Source organism: Chiloscyllium punctatum, chromosome 48, assembly GCF_047496795.1.
Source record: "Chiloscyllium punctatum isolate Juve2018m chromosome 48, sChiPun1.3, whole genome shotgun sequence".
Taxonomy (NCBI): domain Eukaryota; kingdom Metazoa; phylum Chordata; class Chondrichthyes; order Orectolobiformes; family Hemiscylliidae; genus Chiloscyllium; species Chiloscyllium punctatum.
Window position 1 is genome coordinate 39,533,552 of NC_092786.1, and position 20,675 is coordinate 39,554,226.

Below are 20,675 nucleotides of genomic sequence, written 5' to 3' on the forward strand. Positions count from 1 at the left end.
GGACAGCCTCTGGAACCATATCCCCACAAATTAGAAATTGCTTGCAATGTGGCTCAGATCTAACTTTCAGCCTTGTATCCCAGAAATGCTGAAGGTACAGCTGAAGAGAAGTTATCGAAGAATGATTTGAAAGAGGAAAGTGTTAGGGAGTGCGCAGCAAGTCTGATGGCATCTGAGGAGAGTGAAGCAAGAGTTAACCACCTGCGTATAGACAAAAATTGGAGCAACTGCGAATGGGGGGAGAGACGGGGTTGCTGGGGAAGTTTATCATCGGGTGGAGAGTCAGAGCGCTTCAATAGTAAAAATTAATTTTAGTGCAAGGTAAACATTGGGAAATGTAAAGGAACTAAAGATGTGTCTAAAAGAGGCAAGAACGACAGGCTAGCTACCATCTAAAGGCAAAGTGGAGTAATTAAGGAAGAAATAAGAGGGGGAAGAAACAGCAAAAGTAACACAAAAGAAAATGGCTCAGAGGTTAAGATCTGTAATTGTTGAACTCGGTGTTGAGTCCAGAACGCTGTAGGAAGAGCTTGCATCATTGATATTGCAAGATGTAAAAACAGTAGAGAAGTATTCTAAAAGCCATTAGATTGTTTTAGTAAACAACATTGAGGTGACGTGCTGTTCCACTGCTTTCTGAATGCAGTGTGCAGAACTAATGGCATGTCAGTTCATAGCATGTGAGGAAATAACACTGTTGAAAATTGTAGATGCTTAATTAATTGCAATTTTCCTTTTAAAGAAGAAAAGGAAAATGACTGAGGGTAAGTTCTGAGCTTCCTATAGCCAGTACTACTCACAAGAAGCACATGGCCCACAATTTCTGGCTGGAGGAGTGAAACATACTGCTCTCATTACTAATGCTGCGCATGAACTTCCAACTAAAAAGAGGAACGTAACTTGAGATTATTATATCAAATCTCGTAAAAAAAAAATTTTAAATATCAAAAATTCAAGGCACCCTTTTGCCGAATTGTCCCATTCCAGTGTAACTTAAAAGCTCTGTTCATCTCAGGACAAGACTCATGGTTACGTTTGTAACCATTCGTTCCAGATGCCAACTTTTGTCTAAAATCAATTCCCTGGACTTTGAGTCAATTTTATAACGCAGGATGAATTTTAGAAGTTTATAGACTGTTTCCCATTAGTTCTAATGCCAAACAACTGTTTCATTTAGACAACTTCTTCATTTTGGGTTTTTAATTCCCTGTCGACTGTCATCACAGTTGGAAGATTCTTGTTCTAATGTTCCTTTTGGCCTAATGGTTTTAGTTGTGCTGCATTTAATCATATCCAAAGCTGCTATTTTGCTTGTGATGAGAAGTTTCAGTTTCTATGGTTTTTGTTCTGTAGTTTTGGTTGCATGGTGAAATGTATTATTCTGCATTGATCAGTATTGGAAACTCTCAGCAAAAGCAAACCAGAGTGGAGAGGTGAGAATCCTGGAGTGTTTGCCAAAACATAATTGAGCGGAAAGTGATCAGAGGCTAAAGTTTTGAATAACAAAAAAAAGACCATAATATCTTTTTCTGTTGTCCCATTTCAAGGTGAGCTGATAAGTTAGAGCATTGAGACTAAAAGGCAGACATTTTTTTGTCACTTGTTTTACAGCTGTTGATTGGAAGACCAAACATTGACCAAAGCAATGAGCATGCTCTCTTGCTCTTCAAATGTGCAGGTGAAAGGGCACAGAAGACTTGGTTTAACATGATCACAGCTGATGGTCTTCTTGGACAAGTCTGATCTCACAGTGGAATCTGGCTTGATGCAGCATGTAATTTTGCTTACATTTAGTGGTGGTCAGTTAAAGTAACAAAACCACACAAGTCAGCAATGTTTCTTTAGGAACAGAACAGAAATTTATTATACAAAATGCAAAAAAATTATCCAGATACAGAATAGTCAGAAAGAAATCTTAAAATAGCTAGAAAAATGCATTTTCAGACTTTAACAGCATCACTTCACAGCAATTCAAATACAGGGAAATTACCCTTGTTTAATCTCTAAATTTTCTAAACTAAAAGCAATCTTTGAATGTACTGAAACAGAAGCAAGCTTATTGCCTTCAATGTTTACTTCACCTGTCATAAGCCATTGCAATAAAAATGTCCCTGCTCTGTGACACTTACTCAATTAGGTCAGTATTCAGATGGACTGTCTGACTCAGTTATTATTTTTTTTAAATCCTTCAGAAAAGAAACCAATCCCAAATGCCACTATTCTAAAACCCAAACACGAACAATGATAATATATATAAAAATCGAACAGCTTTCCTACTCACAATTGACTGTACAAGTTCAATTGTATTCATTTATATGTGAAGCTACTGAGTATTTTAAATTCCCCATTAAGATATGTTAATTCAATGATGTTAAAAGATTTTGGGAAAGCTAATCTTTTAGTCTCGCTACATGGAAATTAACTTGTGGAAATGTTTCAGACAATGCTCCAGTTCCAGTATAACGTATACACTAATTTTCATTTGTCAGTTTGGGCATTAAGTGAGCCCCAATTTATATTGCAATTTGAATGGTATAAATAATTCAGACTTGTTGATTGAATACAGAGGACTGGGATTACCTTTCTAGCAAATTGGATCTACATTTCCACACAAGGTTTGTATGATAAGGATTACTATTTGTATCTATTAGACGCTGGATTAGTGTACCAGTATTTCATTGTACTTTGTTGCTCAGGATATATGATTCATTGAAAAGTTGGCTTTTAAATTTAGACTTTTTAAGCAGAACAAACACACTTGAGTTTTGTACTTGAATGATATCCAAAACACTGTTGAGAGATTAAGGTGTTGGACACTCCACTGTTGCTTTGCTGTAAAGCACCAAGTTGGAATCTATGGTTATCCACTGCAGAGTCTTAATAATTGGGAAGAGATAACTGCCAGAATTTATAACAAGCAACCTCTTACAGTACAGAATTCTCCCTTTTCAAGAGGTGGCAGCAAGTTCAATAACCGAGCAGGTTGGAACTGGTAAGATACACACAGGTGGTCAAGGAAAAGCGGCTTAAGAGTCTCAAGCTACCGCAAGCCCAACCTTTTTCAGGTGAGAAAAGTGGATGCCTTTCCGACTGTTAAATCAGGTCAACTTGCCTGCTGGGTTGGAGAGGAGGCCACCATTGGCACTAATCTGGATGCCGTTGAGGTCACTCTTGGAGGTGCAGGGATTTGCCTGTTGAAAGTCACCTGCTTGCCATACCATGCCCTAGTCCTGTCCAGTCCTACCCATGGCCTTCCCCCTCTCTGCTATTGCCCCAGCCCACCTTTGCAGGGATGAAGCTAAAAGATTTCTTGGTAGCTGTCTGGTTAGTTTGTGTGCGCCTAAGTGGATACATAGACTGTGCCTGTATTTCATTTATGTACAGACATGATGCTGACCTGTTAGTTTATGAGAAACATGTTTCCGAATTTAAGACAAACACTGGTTAGATGATGGGGAAAGATGGCCACAGCGTAGAAGGTAAAAGTAATAAAAATCTTCAACATAAAGTAATATCCCAAGAAGGGTCAGGAGAGAAATGGGTCATGACATTTTTGAGCAATTGCAGTTTTAGACCTTGTACATTAATGGCTTGATTGAACTCTAAAGGCATTTTGATGTCACAGCTGTAACTAACAGTTTCATCTTTCCCTGACAGATTGAGCAGATGCGAAATGAACTTTTTCAGGAAAGAGCGACAAGGCAAGATCTGGAGTGTGACAAGATTTCCTTAGAGAGACAGGTACTTCATTTACTTTAACTTAGTTGGACTTGAGTTATATGCTGGAAGTTCAATAGTACACTAGCTAATTAAAGAAATAAGCCCTGAAAATGACAGTCTCCATCAGATCTCAAATTAAGCAAAGTTCATTCTGAAATTTAGAATTTTGTTTTTAACACAATAATGGAAAAACGATTGAACTACTGAAAATGGATATTGGTCATATGTTCGACTAGAAGCATTTCTAATATCAAATCTGCATTCTCATTTCATCTCCACTTGTCGGATTACAATATGGAACTTCAACATGCTGTAGGTATCACAGGATAACAGTCCCAATTGCCATCCATTACTGATTTACTTTTCTCCCTTCAGTAGTCCTTTTCTGTGCCTATTGTAGTGTGATTGTCATTGCAGTTGGAATTGTCCAATCAAGCACAGAGGGAGATTGGAAACAGGGACTTTACTGTCAGACTCAGTACCACATACTGCAACACATTTTACCCACTGAGACATTGAGTATCAGCTCCTACATCATCGTTCAGGCAGTGAAATGGGAATCTGTTTATGTGATGGAGAGCAGTAGTACAGTGATGAAGGTATAACTGAAGATGAGAGCAATAGCTGTTGTTTAAAGATCTAAGTTACTTATTTAGTTTGATCATGGAGTGTTGGTGGTTGCAAAGTTGCAGGCAGCGAGTGACACTCATTATTTTCCAGCAATAAAGGCTAGTACTCAGAATTCCTTTTATGCTTTTCAGAACAATAGAAATTGTATAGATGGAAACGAGTGAATCTTGGAGAAAAGAATGTTGTGTCCTTGTGTCCCTTCATACTTTTTTTTTAGGCCCTAGTACTGCGTTCACATTGACTTTTTTTTAACAAGGAACTGGTCAGATACACTTTGTAATCAAAAGGCAAATGTTTGCATGACTTTTAGAGCTGGATTAGCTCAATTGGCTTGTCATAATTCATGCACTTTTAACAAGAAATTACTCTTCCCTGTATCAAGGCTTATTTCTGTATATGGTATTTTATCACATTAAATATTAAAAATCTGTACACTTATACTTAGTGATGACCATGGAAATGGGAGAGATTTGTTGGAATCCAGGCTGTTGATTGTATAGAACATAGAAAAATACAGCGCAGTACAGGCCCTTTGGCCCTCGATGTTGCGCCGATCCAAGCCCACCTAACCTACACTAGCCCACTATCCTCCATATGCCTATCCAATGCCCGTTTAAATGCCCATAAAGAGGGAGAGTCCACCACTGCTACTGGCAGGGCATTCCATGAACTCACAACTCGCTGAGTAAAGAATCTACCCCTAACATCTGTCCTATACCTACCACCCCTTAATTTAAAGCTATGCCCCCTCGTAATAGCTGACTCCATACGTGGAAAAAGGTTCTCATCGTCATCCCTATCTAAACCCCGAATCATCTTGTACACCTCTATCAAGTCACCCCTAAACCTTCTTTTCTCCAATGAAAACAGCCCCCACGTGCCTCAGCCTTTCCTCATACGATCTTCCTACCATACCAGGCAACATCCTGGTAAACCTTCTCTGCACCCGTTCCAATGCCTCCACATCCTTCCTATAGTATGGCGACCAAAACTGCACACTGTACTCCAGATGCGGCCGCACCAGAGTCTTATATAACTGCAACATGACCTCAGGACTCCGGAACTCAATTCCTCTACCAATAAAAGCCAGTACGCCATATGCCTTCTTCACCGCACTATTTACCTGGGTGGCAACTTTTAGAGATCTGTGTACATGGACACCAAGATCCCTCTGTTCATCCACACTACCAAGTATCCGACCATTAGCCCAGTACCCCATCTTTTTGTTACTCATGCCAAAGTGAATCACCTCACACTTACCCACATTGAACTCCATTTGCCACCTTTCTGCCCAGCTCTGCAACTTATCTATATCCCGCTGTCACCTGACACATCCTTCCTCACTGTCAACAACTCCACCAACTTTCGTATCATCCGCAAACTTGCTCACCCAACCTTCTAGCCCCTCCTCCAGGTCATTTTTAAAAATGACAAACAGCAATGGTCCCAAAACAGATCCTTGCGGAACACCGCTAGTAACTGCACTCCAAGATGAACCTTTACCATCAACTACTACCCTCTGTCTTCTTCCAGCCAGCCAATTCCTAATCCAAACCTCCAACTCACCCTCAATGCCATACCTCCGTATTTTTTGCAGTAGCCTACCATGGGGAACCTTATCAAATGCCTTGCCTTACTAAAATCCATATATACCACATCTACCGCTTTACCCTCGTCCACCTCCTTAGTCACCTTCTCAAAGAATTCAATAAGGTTTGTGAGGCACGATCTGCCCTTCACAAAACCATGCTGATTATCCTTGATCACATTATTCCTATCCAGATGTTCATAAATCCTATCCCTTACAATTCTCTCTAAGACTTTGCCCACAACAGAAGTGAGACTCACCGGCCTATAGTTACTACGGTTATCCCTACTCCCCTTCTTGAGCAAGGGAACCACATTTGCTATCCTCCAGTATTCTGGCACTATTCCTGTAGACAACGAGGACATAAAAATCAAGGGCAATGGCTCTGCAGTCTCTTCCCTTGCTTCCCAGAGAATCCTAGGATAAATGCCATCAGGCCCAGGGGACTTATCTATTTTCACCCTTTCCAGAATTTCCAACACCTCTTCCCTGCTTACCTCAAAGCCATCCATCCTGACATCTAAACTCATTTTATTGTCCAAAACTGAAATTGTCCATTTTGACAGATCTCGCTCTATACCAGTGTAGTGCAAAATTTCATCATCATTAAAATTAAAAGAAACTGTTACAGAGTCCTGATAGTTAAATTATTGGTTAAGGATGTCCAGATCTTATACTTCAGAAACGGTTGAAATGCAAACTACTAATTTGTTTCTGTGAAATATCCAACTTGCATCAAATTTGAAAATATCATCGCTATCTTAAACATTGACTCCCTCCACCTTGATGCGTGGTAGGTCGAGAGTTTGCCCTCTGCAGGATACAGTGCAGCAACTTGCCAAGGCTGCTTTGAAAGCACCTCATAAAATATTCAACTTCCACTAAAAAGACTGGAATAAAAGTGCGTCCAATAGCATCAACTGCAAGGTTCTCTCTAACTTTACACCATTGCAAGTTTCTGTCTAACTTGTAGACCATGCTGACTTGGAAATACATTGTCATTCCTTCGTCATTGCTGGATCAAAAATCTGGAAATTCCTTTCTAACAGCGCAGTGGTTCAGGAAGGTGGCTCACTACCACCTTTTGGCAATTGGGGATGGACAATAAGTGCTGGTCTTGCCAACAATACCCACATCCAAGTGTCCAAAACCTGTGGAAATATCAAATCTTAGAAAGGTAAGTCGTACAGGCAGCTCAAAAGGTAGTGAATGCACCAAACTACTTGTGATCTCTAATGGACTTCAGATTGCATTAAGTAAATCAAATGAGATGTTAAACATCAAAATAGTGCCATTTTGAAATTTTCAAAACCTAGTTTCAAGTAAGTGTTTGATTAATGTTTAAGTACTACATGTATATTTCTGAAATGAGTAATACCCATCAATTTTGATAAAGGTAATATGATATTTAATTACAGCACAAAGATCTAAAAAGCAGAATTGCATATTTGGAAGGATCTCAGAAACATTCTAAGGAAGGTATTGTTACCCAGTTAGAGGCAAGAATCCAGGAACTGGAAGAACGCCTTGAAGCTGAAGAAAGGTAAGATTTGATTTTCCCATTTTCCCATAAAAGTAAATGCAGTCCAACATTGTAGACAGCATCTTCTATATTATTAAACAGTCATTTCAATAAAAGTATGTTCAGAGATGTTTCCATGAGACTGGAATGCTTGACATAATGGAGTTTAACAAACCATGATGTGTATAAAACAAAGGCTAATCAAAAATTTATGACCAGTAGATGGAGAATACACAGCAATTAATTAAAATATATCATTTAAAGGTGAAGCTGGCAAATGCAGAGACTATTTCCAACTTTCACATTGGAATATTGTAGATTCTTATTTGAAAGATGTTTTTAATTTCTGTAGGGTTATCCAAGCAATACAAATAATCTTTGGATTATAATTTTAATTGAAGATAACATTATTCTGTACGGATATTGTGTTAATAAAGTAATGAAATGCTAACGTAAAATATGTTATCCCAGATCAAATGCAGAATTGTTGGATGCAGTATAAAGCTCCCGTAAAGTGAAATACTCCGATAATTGAATGTAACATCAGCTAAATAATATGCTCCAGCCTCTTGCTTACAAGAGGACCCTTATGTTACTGCTCTGCAGCCTGATTCTGACTGTCAAAGTAAGGAGAGTTTTGTCCTGTGGATCCATAGCCACAACTAATTCAAATGAGTTTCAAGTCAGATTTCCATTCAATTGGCCAGTACAATTAGGGATGCCTCAGGCAAGAGGAAGATTCAAAGCCCTAATGCATTGCATCAATTGGCCACAAGTACCTGTCATGCCAACCAATGACCATTTGCACCAAAAGTAAATCTAACCATCATCCTTGACATTCAGTTGGCATAACATCACAGAATTCCCCACTATCAACATTTTGGGATTTCTATTGGCCATATAAATACTGTGGCTACATGAACAAGTCAGAGGCTAGGAATCCTGCACTGAGTAACTCCCCTCCTGAAGCCTGTCCACCATGTATAAAATATTGATGGCAATGTGCATACTCAGCAGTTAGCAATTATTCTTTACCAATGCGTAAGGGTAAGGAATTAAAATGCTTCTCAATGTATCAAAGTCTGTATCTATAAGCAAGCCTTTGGTCACTTGTCCTAATACCTTTTCATGTTTCGATGTAAGGTTTTGACTGTCATATCTCACTGCAATAGTGGTTGGAAATGCATCCCACTATTCGTAGAATTGTCACACAATATAAAGATTTTATCAAAATATGCAAAATTCTCTAATTTACCAGCCTCCTTAGACTTAGGTGAACAGAAGCACAGACTAGGTTTCTGTATGTAACAATAGTCATTTGTTACAAATAAATAGATTGATGCCACGGTAAGCACCAGTGAACATCGCCATACGATTAGAGTCATCGAGATGTGCAGCACGGAAACCCATCCTTCGATCCAACCTGTCCATGCCGAACAGATATCCCAACCTCATCTAGTCCCACCTGCAAGCACCTGGCCTATATACCTCGGAACCCTTCCTATTCATATACCCATCCAGATGCCTTTTAAATATTGCAATTGTACTAGCCTCTACCATTTCCTCTGGCAGCTCATTCTATACACGTACCCCCCTCTGTATGAAAAAGTTGCCCCTCAGGTCTCTTTTATATCTTTCCCCTCTCACCCTAAACCTATGCTCTCTAGTTCTGGACTCCCCCCATTCCAGGGAAGAGACTTTGTCTATTTATCCTGTCCATGCCCCTCGTGATTTTATAAACCTCTATAAGGTCACTCCTCAACCTCCGACACTCCAGGGAAAACAGCCCCAGCCTGTTCAGCCTCTCCCTATAGCTCAGATCCTCCAACCCTGGCAACGTCCTTGTGAATCTTTTCTGAATCCTTCAAGTTTCACATCTTTCTGGTAGGATGGAGACCAGGATTGCATGCAGTATTCCAAAAGTGACCAATAAAACTCTCCTGAAACACATACACGCAGACACATACAGACAGGCAGACACACACTCCTTTGTGTAAGGAAGAAAGAAACCTGGGTACTCTGCACAGAATTTACTGAGCTGATCCTTTTGTTTGCAAAGGCTTGCTGTTCTTCAGTCTCTCCTCCAGATATTTACTACTTCCTTGCAGGAGGCACAGAGTGACTAGTTCACAAATTATAAAGTCTCTGACTTAACCGTTTAAGAGCAACAGTTTACCACAGCCAGTGAAGGAAAATAGCCCTACTTTCTTCAGGCTTTAGGCAGTTTGTACTGCAGAGAGAGACACCACCTCCCCTTCCAGAAATTCAAACGATGCTGGTAATGCTCACAAGCTGTTCAGCTACCCAGGAGCCATTCATTTATTAGTTGGCAGGCTGAAGGCTTTTGTTATCGACAACTGGTCACCACTCCACAAACCAATCAGCTACCTGTTGCCAGCCAAATCACACATCGTATACATCTTGGTGCCAGATCATCGATAAACAGCATCCCCCCTCACTGGTTGAACAAAGCAATAGCAGGTGCTATTGAAGAAGACTTGGTGCAGTGCATCTTATAAATGGTACACACTGCAGCCATTGTAAGTTTGTGGTACAGGAAGTGAACATTTAAGTTGGTCAAGAGCATTGATCAAGCTGCTTTGTCACTGCCATTTACACTGACTTTCAGTAACTTGCTTTTGAAAAGTGAAGCAATCCCTTCCATGATCCTCGGATTTAAAGCAATCTATTTTCTATTCCACAATCTAAAATATAGAAAACTAAGAAGATACTGTCTTTACACTGATGGTTCCTCTGAAGCTTATTTGGGAATTGTTTTGTATGTTTAAATGCAGCTTGCTGTTCAGGTCACAAGCAAGTGTGCATAATGCTGCATTCATGGCAAAGCTGTGCAAGGTGGACTGATCAAGACTTGTGTAATCTTGACCCTGTGATGGATGCAATTTGAACATATTTTCAATGTCTATTTTCAGAGACCGATCTGCTCTGCAACTGAACAATCGTAAACTTGAAAGAAAGGCCAAGGAGCTTATGCTACAAGTAGATGATGAACGTCTCCACCTGACAGACCAAAATGATCAGGTACTTAGAACACAGTTAGTGAGCATCCATTTTGTTGTTGCAACTCTGAGTCATCGAGGTGTACAGCACAGAAGAAGACCCTTCAGCCCATCCAATCTGTGCCAGTCAAAAATGACTCCCTAATTATTCTAATCACAGAACTTGGCTCACAACCTTGTATGCCTTGGCATCACAAACACACATCAAAATACCTCTTAAATGTTATGAAGGTTTCTGCTTCCCTTACAGGCAATGAGTTTCAAATTCCCATCATCCTTTGAGTTAAAAGTGTTTACCTCATATCTCCTCTAAACCTCCTGCCCCTTACCTTAATAGTATGTCCCCTAGTCATTGATTCTTCCACCAAGGGGAAATGTTCCTTCCCATTTACTCAGTTTGTGCCCCTCATAACATTATACATCTCAGTCATACTCCTCCCGCTCAGTCTCCTCTGCTCCAAGGAGAGCAACCCCAGTCTATCCAATCTCTGTTCATAACTAAAATTCTCCAACTCAGGCAACATCCTGGTAAATCTCCTCTGTACCCTCTCCAGTGCTATCACATCCCTCTATAATGTGGATACCAGAACTGCACACAGTACTTCAGTTGTGGCCTTTTATACAATGTACCCTGGGTAAGATTGGCAGGTTAGAACTATCGCACTATAACTGTTTATTGACAACTCAAAAACCTGTGCCAGGTCCTATTTGAAACCTCTGCTGGAGAGTAAAATGAGAATTAATATTTGATTCTAATGTATTCTGACTAGGAACAAGGAATTGCTAAACAATATCTTTTTGGATTCAGTTCTAAAACATCAAAATCTAAAACTTCAGATGCAACCAATAGAATAGCTCCAAATTAGTTTAAATTTCAATACTTTAAATTATTAAACAGACTGAAAGATTGCTTACTCTAGTTTTTTCTTAAGAGAATAACTTATAAATTAAGTTCAGCTTCTTTGAAATGCCACCTACAGGTTTATATGAAATGTGCTTGTGATCAATCTTTCCTTATTTCCTAGTTGAACCTACGGATGAAAGCCCTCAAAAGGCAAGTGGATGAAGCAGAGGGAGAAATAGACCGCTTGGAAAATGCAAAGAGGAAGCTGCAGAGAGATCTGGAGGAACAAATGGAAGCCAATGAAGAACTTCAAGGACAAATGAATACTTTAAAAAAGGACCTCAGGTAAGTCTATTTCTGCTTCAAAAATACAAGTGAGGTGCACCTCTCAGAGTTGGAACTTTACATTGACTAGCCCCTACAGACATGATCCCAACTGCATGTGGTCGTTCTGAAATTTGTTGGACCTAGGTGGCACTTTCAGCACTGTTCAAAAGTTATATACATTAATAGGGAGCCCATATCATTCTCAGTTGTAGTAATTAAAGGTAAACTGCATTATTGTATAATGCATTGTGTCTCAGGCAACTGCTAGCAGTCAATGCGCATACGAATCTGATTTGAGAAAGAGTGAAGACTGTCTGGCCATGGGAGAGAGCAAGTGACCAAGTTTTTTGACTATCAGGCGAGCAGTTGGGAAGGAGGATAGAATTGCTGTATCTTCAGATAGGCAATGAGGAGGCACTGGATAATCATGAAGGTTACAGCCAGGAATGTAGTCTTGAGGAACTTGGTACAGTTTTGGAAGAGGCTTAATGACATGCCACATTTGTTTCTTCCTGTCACCACATCTGTACCCCCTCGCCCCTTTGTTCATTTTAGACACTAAAGCATGGCTACCTGGCCAAGCAATGGTGGTAGACCGTGAAGTAGAAGACATCCATCACTCGATCCTACATTTGCAGTCATGAACTCCAATGTTGACACTGCACATAATTTAGAATGCAGTATAGAGTCAGGATCGGCATTTGGAGAGATATTGCGACAGGGCGGGGGGAGGGGAGGTAAATGAGTGCGGATACCAGCAGATCAGCAGGGTAAGGTCAACACTCATTCTGCTGTACACATCATAGATAATGAATTTCATGGACTGCACTGAATGAGCTGTAAATTCAATATCAGGCTCTGGTCCTTGATCCTAAACATAATATACACAAGTTTTCATATTGAAATAGATAATTAATGTGATGATAAACAGTTGTCATTTTGGTGAATTCACTGCTTCAAGTAATGGACTACCGAAGATGGGGCTAGAGAATGGGACTCGCTGGATACCTCTTTTGGGAGCCAGTATAGACATGTTGGGCTGAATGGCCTGCTTCTGTAGTGTAAGATTCTATAATTTCAAAATGAATTTGTGCAGTGAAGATATTTTATCTGACTTTTGAGAAATTTTGCTGAAAAAGTATATTTCCAAAGAGTATTACTGATTTTCAAATAATTGAAATCTACCTCTGTGGACATTATATGAATGTTTACATTGAATCTGCAATGATATGTGGTGATATTTTTACCAGTGGCACTTCTTGTGAGTGGAGACTTCGAATTCTCTGAAAAATACAATATTAAAAGGAGAAAAGTAGGCATAGACAGAGGGAGGATTTTCTATTCTTAATCTGCATTTTGTTTCTATGCCTATGTACTTTTTTTTAATGTTAGAATACAGTTGGCCGAAGGGTGTATTTGTACACTGTACAACTCTGGGATACTCATAAATGATACTTTGAGAAGCTGTTGTGAGATAATATTCAGTTGCGCATGAGAACATCCTCTTAAATGCCCCATGATCAATGGATCTCCAAGTGTCATGGCTACTCCACCATTTAGTATTTAATCTTTCTTCACTGCAGCCTGCTTCTGCACCTCTGTATCTGTTTCTCTGTATATTTCATATGTTCAGGTGATCACTATTAAATTCTATCGGAGAGCATGAGACAATGTGGGGATCCAAAAAGGACCCATCCCTTTAATGATTACATATATAACCACAGTGTCAATCCTCTGATAAACCTCTGATGCTGCTCTTAGATATAAATGTTTTCTATGCTGTAATAAAGCAGGAATACTTTGTGAATAGAGACTGAAATTATCTCTCATATGTTACAGGCGCAAGAATTCATCAGCAAAGGTTTCCTCCTCTGTTCTAAATGATTTTGACAATGATTACAGTACAGATGAAGAAAGTCTCTATGACACAGGACTTAAATTGTCAATGGATGGTAATGTGTAGATGCAAAACTAAACTGATGCCTAACCATTAGATAAAGGGAAACAGCAATGCAGTGGCGTAATTCACTCTCCGAGGTACCGTATTCTGCCTGAGGCTTTTGATTTTAATTCCTTCATTGCACTGATGCTGCTTGATACATGAAATGTTTTAAACATTTGTCACTGCTGTCTCAGATGCCACGCTGTTTTCTTTCTCCCTTTGGAGTACTTTGGATTGGCAAAGGAAGGTCATATTTTATTGCTCAATGAAAGGAATTTATAAATGTGTCCAACTTAAAAAAAAAAGACACAACAATCAGCAGTCAATTGCTAAAATATGTACAGGCTATAAATAGATCTAAATGACAGAAATTATTTTCCTTTATTATTTAAAACACTAAAGTGCCAACAATACTTTGGCCAATATCTTTTATGGCTGTTACATTAACTGTGTACTTTCAGCTTTTCTCTTTCCCACTTTGGCCCTAAAGACACTGATTTTAACTGGAGTTTAATTCCCCAACACTGGAGAGCATTGCCCTGAAGATGCATTTTCACCTGTGGTTCCAGCCCAGTGAATGTCCCAGTGAACCACAGACGAGGTTAATACCACAAGCTGGCATCAACAAAGCTGCATTTCCATTCAGTGCCATTGCAGCAAGAAAGAGCAGAAATTTCTCCCTGTCCTGCACTCTAATCCAAAGTAGCTGCAGTCTGATTGTAGTACCTCTGGTGTCTAACTGAGCTGAAACCTGCTTGTGCAGTGAAATGGCAAACTTCCCAGTCTCTGCAGCTCAGCTGTTCACCGCCACAATTGGCTGCGTCACTGGAGTACTTAGTCTCATCATTTGATGTAAACAGTCCGTATTAGCTCCTTCGTTTGTCATGACCACAGAAAAGAACAAATCCTAAGTTCACATCCCCGTTTCTGAATACCATTATTTGCTGCAGTCGGGGTGCTAACAGCTAACCTCAGTGCCTGGGGCTGGAAAGGGATTTGATAAAGAATTGGTTTCCCATGGTTGTTTAGTGACCCCTGCTGGAAAACCTGTGTGTTTTCAATCAAGGGAAGGGAATTTCGATACTTGGGGAGGGTGGGGGAAATCTTTAACCTCGAAAAACAATTGGAGGTGTACTAAAAATGGGAAACCATCTCCACACCTTGAACAGAGTCGGCTTAGCGTCAGGTTTTCCATTTCTCACACCTTTAAAATTAAATTCAGCCCAATAGAGCAATGTTGTACATTAAAATATTTTTAATGAGACTGTGTCTCAGAAGTTGAGGTCATTTTAGCAAAAAAAAACAGGTTTTGGTTTGGGTGGGAGATTTAAATGTCAATAATCAGAAATTGAAGTGTAACTCGCCTTAATCAGTCCTATGTCCAGCGAGACAAGGGGCAGGTGACAAATCCCCTTTCAGGAGGATGACCTGTCTTTGAAACTTTTTTCAGTAGGCCACACAATTCCATTTTTGCACAGTTTCTATTTTTAAACTATTTGGCAGCTTCTGAACCTCTGCAAATCCTGAGAACTATAAGGAACTGAGAAGTGATGAGTCCATCAGGAAAAAGCCTTTTATGGTATTGCCGATGGGTCCGGAGTGTTTCCTCTGGTCACCACCACCAGGCTTCGAAATACTGTCCCGATATCCACAGTATTCTCCTCCCAATCCGATATACAGCCACATCAGTAATCCTTCACTATGACCACCAACTCCAAGCTATTCCTAACTCCCTGCCTCTCCCTGACACCTCCCAGTTTTCTAACCTACACTCCCCCATCTTATGATCTATAGAAACATAGAAGATAGGAGCAGAAGGAGACCCTTTGAGCCTGCTCCGCCATTTATCGTGATCAAGGCTGAGCGCCCAACTCATTAGCCTAATCCTGCTTTCTCCCCATAACCTTTGGTCCCATTTGCCCCAAGTGCCATGTCTCACCACCTCTTGAATGTGTTCAATGTTTTAGCATCAACTACCTCCTCTGGTAATGAATCGCCTCTCATCTCTGTACTAAATGGTCCACCTCGAATCCTCAAGAGTTCTGGACGCACCTACCATCGGAACATCCTCTCTGCATCTACCCTGTCTAGTCCAGTTAAAATTTTATGTCTCTATGGAAAGAGCAGAAATTTCTCCCTGTCCTGCACTCTAATCCAAAGTAGCTGCAGTCTGATTGTAGTATCTATGGTGTCTAACCCCGCACTCACTCATCTGAACTCCAGCGAAAACAATTTTGACCTAGTCAATGTCTCTTCATACGTCAATCCTGCCATCTGTGGAATCAGCCTGGTAAACCTTCACTGCACTCCCTCGATAGCAAGAGCATCCTTTCTCAGAAAAGGAGCCCAAAACTGCACACAATATTCTAGGTACAGTCTCACCATGGCCCTGTGTAACTGCAACAACACGTCCATAATCCTGGACTCAAAATCTTTCACATTAAAGGCCGACATAATATTTGCCTTCTTTACAACCTGCTGCGCCTGCATGCTTACCTTCAGCAACTCGTGCACAAGGACACCTAGGTCCTGCTGCACCCGCCCCTCTCCCAATTTACAGACATTCAGGTAGTACTCTGCTTTCTTGTTCTCACTTCCAAAGTGAATAGCGTCTCACTTATCAAAATCATACTGCATCTGCCATTGATTTCCCCACTCACCCAATGTGTCCAGATCACGCTGAAGGATCTCTGCATCCTCATGACAGTTCATCCTCCCAACCAACTTGGTATCATCTACAAACCTTGAGATATTACATTTTGTTCCCTCATGCAAATCATTCATATATATTGTGCATTGCTGGGTTCCTAACACCAATCCCTATGGTACTCCACTAGTCACTGCCAGCCAATTTGAAAAGGACCCATTAATTCCTACTCCTTGTTTCCTCTTTGCCAACCAGTTTTTTATCCATCTTAATGCACTTCCCCCAATCCCATGCGCTTTAATCTTGCACGATAATCTCTTATGCGAGATTTTGTCAAACGTTTTCTGAAAGTCCAAATATACCACATCGACTGACCCCCCCCCCTATCAACTCTGCTAGTTTCATCTTCATAGTATTCCAAGAGATTTGTCAAGCATGATTTCCCCCTCAAATCCACGCTGACTCTGTCTGATTCTGCCACTGCTTTCTAAATGCTCTGCTATAAAAAGTCCTTGATGATGGATTTGAGAATTTTCCCCACTACTGATATTAGTCTTATTGGTCTATAATTCCTTGGTTTCTCTCAATCTTCCTTTATGAATATTGGAATAACATTAGTTACCCTCCACTATACAGGGACTCTTCCAGAATCTACCCTATTTCTAGAGCCACTTCCTTAAGTATAGTAGAGATGTAGATTATCAGACCCTGGGGGTTTATCTGCCTTCAGTCTCCTCAATTTTCCCAGAATTATTTCTCTACTAATATTGATCTCCCTCAGTTCTTCCCTCTCTCCAAATCTTCAATATTTCTGGTATCTGCCTTCACTAATCTCTTTTCTCTTCACATACCTGTAAAAACTCTTAGTGTCAGTCTTTATATTCACTGCAAGCTTACTTTCGTACTTTTTTTCCCCTTCTTAAGCAATCCCTTTGTCGTTCTTTGAATTGCAAACTGCTCCCAATCCTCAGACCTGTTATTTTACTTGGCCAATTTGTATGCTTCTTCCTTGGGTCAGATACTTTATCTAATTTCCTTTGTGATCCATGACTAGCCCTCTTACCCATTTTGCTTTTGTGCCAGACGGGAATAAACAGTTGTTGCAGTTCCCCCAAGTGTTCCTTGAATGTCTGCCATTGCCATCCTTTAAGTAACTCTCCCCAATCTATTGAGGCCAACGCATGCCTCATATCTTCATGGTTCCCTTTATTATGATCCAGCTCGCTAGTCTCTGAATTAACTGTCTCACTCTCCATCTTGACCTTTACCACTAACAATTTTGGAAACTGATTCTACACTGCCTTTTCTGGAAAGTATCCTGTCAATCAAGCTGGTTTCCACATAGAGATTTTGTTTTTACAAAATGAAATGTCTGTCGTAGAATTAAAACACACTGTATGGGGAAAGCCGCCCTTGCAGGCTCCAGTCTATAACTGCATTCCAACCACCAAAACCCTGACCTCCCACAACACAACGACCCCCACCCAACCACCACCAGCTCCACTGAAGGGTGGGACCCTTCTGCTCCACCCTGAATGCGGATCACTTGGGCAATCCAGCAGCTGAAGGGAGGCCAAGCCTGCTAGATGGAATGGGTAAGCGCTTTTCCTGCATTGTTTGTGGGCTGCAATGCAGTTGCCTACCCATGGCTCACCAAGTTGATCTTCCATTCTTTGTTATTCTAACCAACCACCACAATACCCTACTTCATTGTGGGATCCCTGGCTGTGCCCTGTCCATAAACATACCCTTCAGTATACTTTCAATGTACCTTATTATGAAAAACCTGAAATGAAGTCTGGTGATTAAGTTCAGAAGGTCTACAAGAAATCCATATTTCTGGATTTCTCAACCATTAGATGTCCCCAGCCACCTGTCCTTCCCGTCTCCGTTATAATTGGAGCCTTACCAAATGGATTCACGCATGAAGAATGACCAGAAGGAGCCTGTATTATGGGACAGTGTGCCAGCACGTTCTTTACTTTCAGGAGTTCTGTATCTTAAGGATTGTACACTTGCCATTCAAAAATTAGAAGGAAGTTACAAGCATTTTTAACAGTGGTTGTACCAGCACAGGATCTATGAATTATGTGTCTATTTTTACAACAGTAGATCTGCCATTGATATTTCTTACTTTTGATATAACCTAAATATATTGGAATATCTGAAGTGTCAATGTTTGAATATTTTTAAAATGTGACCTGGAGCTTATGCTCTGTTTTAAGTCTTGACTTCATTATGCATGTTACTCAAAAATAGTTCTATTCCTGTGTTTGTTTTCAGTATGTTTGTTATCTATGAATACATTGATGTTTGCCATCTAACTCTGGATAACAGTGATTTTGTATCTAAAAACTGTATAAAAATATTTTGCTAACCTGATTTTTATTATTTCAGTATTGCACAATGGAATTTAAAATAAATGCACACTGTTGAGTGACAATCAATAAAGTGCAATACATCTGCAAACATTTAGTGTGATTTATTCTGCCCAGAAGATATGGAGGGGTGAATGGTCATATTTGGATGTCATAAAGTACACCACTGCTGAACGTTTTATTCTACAAACTTACTTGTTAGTTTCTGTTCAGGATGCTAGAATTGTACAATATTTAACTGTCTTTAAGTACTGAAGCTACCTCCATGCTTACAAAAGTGTAAGGCGCCAATTACTACAAATAAAAGTTTTTAAACCACATTTGTTCATTGTTATGATATTCATTGTGAAGATAAAGCTCAGATCTTGTATGATGAGCATTGAATATTATCTCACTTGAAAGCAGTTTACTGCAGTGTCTAATGGGGCAACTTCTAAAACGTTTTGCATAAATTACATATAAAATCAGTTTCCATCTTTTGTTTTATAATGTCGTATTTGGTTTCATATTAACATTCAACAACATAATTTTGTAGTCCCGAAATGAAGTGTTGGTAGATAAGAATGGTGATTCTTTCAATGTACACCTTTGACTTTAAACCTTTTGCATAGCTGAAATTATTTTGTTCTGATGTCAGAGTTAAAAATTCTTCACAAAATATATTTTTCTTTGAAGAAATATTTTAAGTAAATTGATCACCACCATTCATCAACTTGAGGCCCTTCCAGGATTGGATAAAATGAGGAACAAGCACTGAGAATGCTGGAAAAACTCAGCAGGTCTGGCAGCACCTGTGAAGAGAGAAACAGAGTTAACATTTCAAGAAAAGTATAACTTCTTCAGAAAATGAGACCCATTCCAAATATTAAGATATTCCATAATCAGACATGATGAATGCTTATTATTTATCACAAGTGCATAATTCAAATATAAATTTATTGATGATCTCAGTTGCACTATCAAAATTTGACTGTATCTTGAGGGCTTTAGGAAATATGGATTTATAAGATAACTTCCATGTTGGAATTCACATGTATTATTAATTCTGTTGACTAATTACTGGTGTCAAACTTTAGCAAGTTCTATTCTGTACCATTACTTTTATCCAGCACGAAGTATGCAGCTGTGATTGTATTCCTTTGCAATTTTGAAAAGATATTTATATTCTGACACGAGACCATAACATCTTGTAACTGCTTCACAATGTCATACCTGCAGGAGGATTTGTCATCACACTGGTTTGTTTCTATAAGCACGTTATCAGGAGAAAGCTGATGAGAGCCATGGTTTGGCCTCATTAGAGAAATATTAAATGTTTTTCTTGTAAAGAGAATGATAGTGACTTTGACTTGTGCTAATAAAGGGATTTGATGGTCCAGTGAAATAATCAGTGCACTGGTTGTTTTTTCCATCTTCATCATAAGCTCATAATTTCACTGTGCATGTTTGAAAAAGCGACTGTTTTCTGAACAAAATGTGCAATATTATCTTGGTTTTTGTCTTTTCTATGCAAACTAGCTTCTGCCGCCTCCACTGCTGCTCCAGCAGAGGGCAGCAGAGTAAAGGTTTGGTGCATTAAAATAGCTTGTCTTAATGAATGGTCAATTTTGAAAATCAAACATATTGTTGTATTCCGTATTCTTGCTTCTCCATGGTCCACCTCAGGACCGCTGTACTATTATTACACCATCCATAACTGTATCAACATTTCATTACATCTCCAGGCATGGTGTCCCAACTTTGCTGCTCCAAATTTACATGCTATCTCCTCTTGTCATCATTAATAAGCACTGGGTCAATTTTTATAAGTACACAATTGTTCTCAACAGTCAGTCTGGTAGCATTTCTGACTCCTCAAATACAAAGTGTTCTCTTCTGCCTTGTCAGCCCCATATCTTAATCCAACAACAAGACAATTTACACCACTTCCTCCTTCATAATGTTACAGTGTATTCCGCTTGGTTGCTTGATTTTATCAGGGTCACTCCATGTCTTTGATCTGTTGACTCGAATCTTACGTGTATTACTTATAAACAGTCACTTGAGGGAAGAGAATT

At 39.6% G+C, this 20,675-nt stretch overlaps 1 protein-coding gene across 4 annotated transcripts in view; it reads left to right on the forward strand.

Moving 5' to 3' along the window:
- cgnl1 (cingulin-like 1) overlaps positions 1-18,938 on the forward strand; it is a 157,778-nt gene extending 138,840 nt beyond the window's left edge. For all 4 annotated transcript variants that reach the window (XM_072565011.1, XM_072565010.1, XM_072565013.1 and 1 more), the window contains 5 exons: positions 3,658-3,741; positions 7,357-7,481; positions 10,394-10,502; positions 11,506-11,669; positions 13,491-18,938. In XM_072565011.1, the coding sequence (XP_072421112.1) occupies positions 3,658-3,741; positions 7,357-7,481; positions 10,394-10,502; positions 11,506-11,669; positions 13,491-13,614 (606 nt within the window). In that variant the 3' untranslated portion in view covers positions 13,615-18,938. The remainder of the gene's footprint in view (positions 1-3,657; positions 3,742-7,356; positions 7,482-10,393; positions 10,503-11,505; positions 11,670-13,490) is intronic.
- Positions 18,939-20,675: the final 1,737 nt, after the last annotated feature.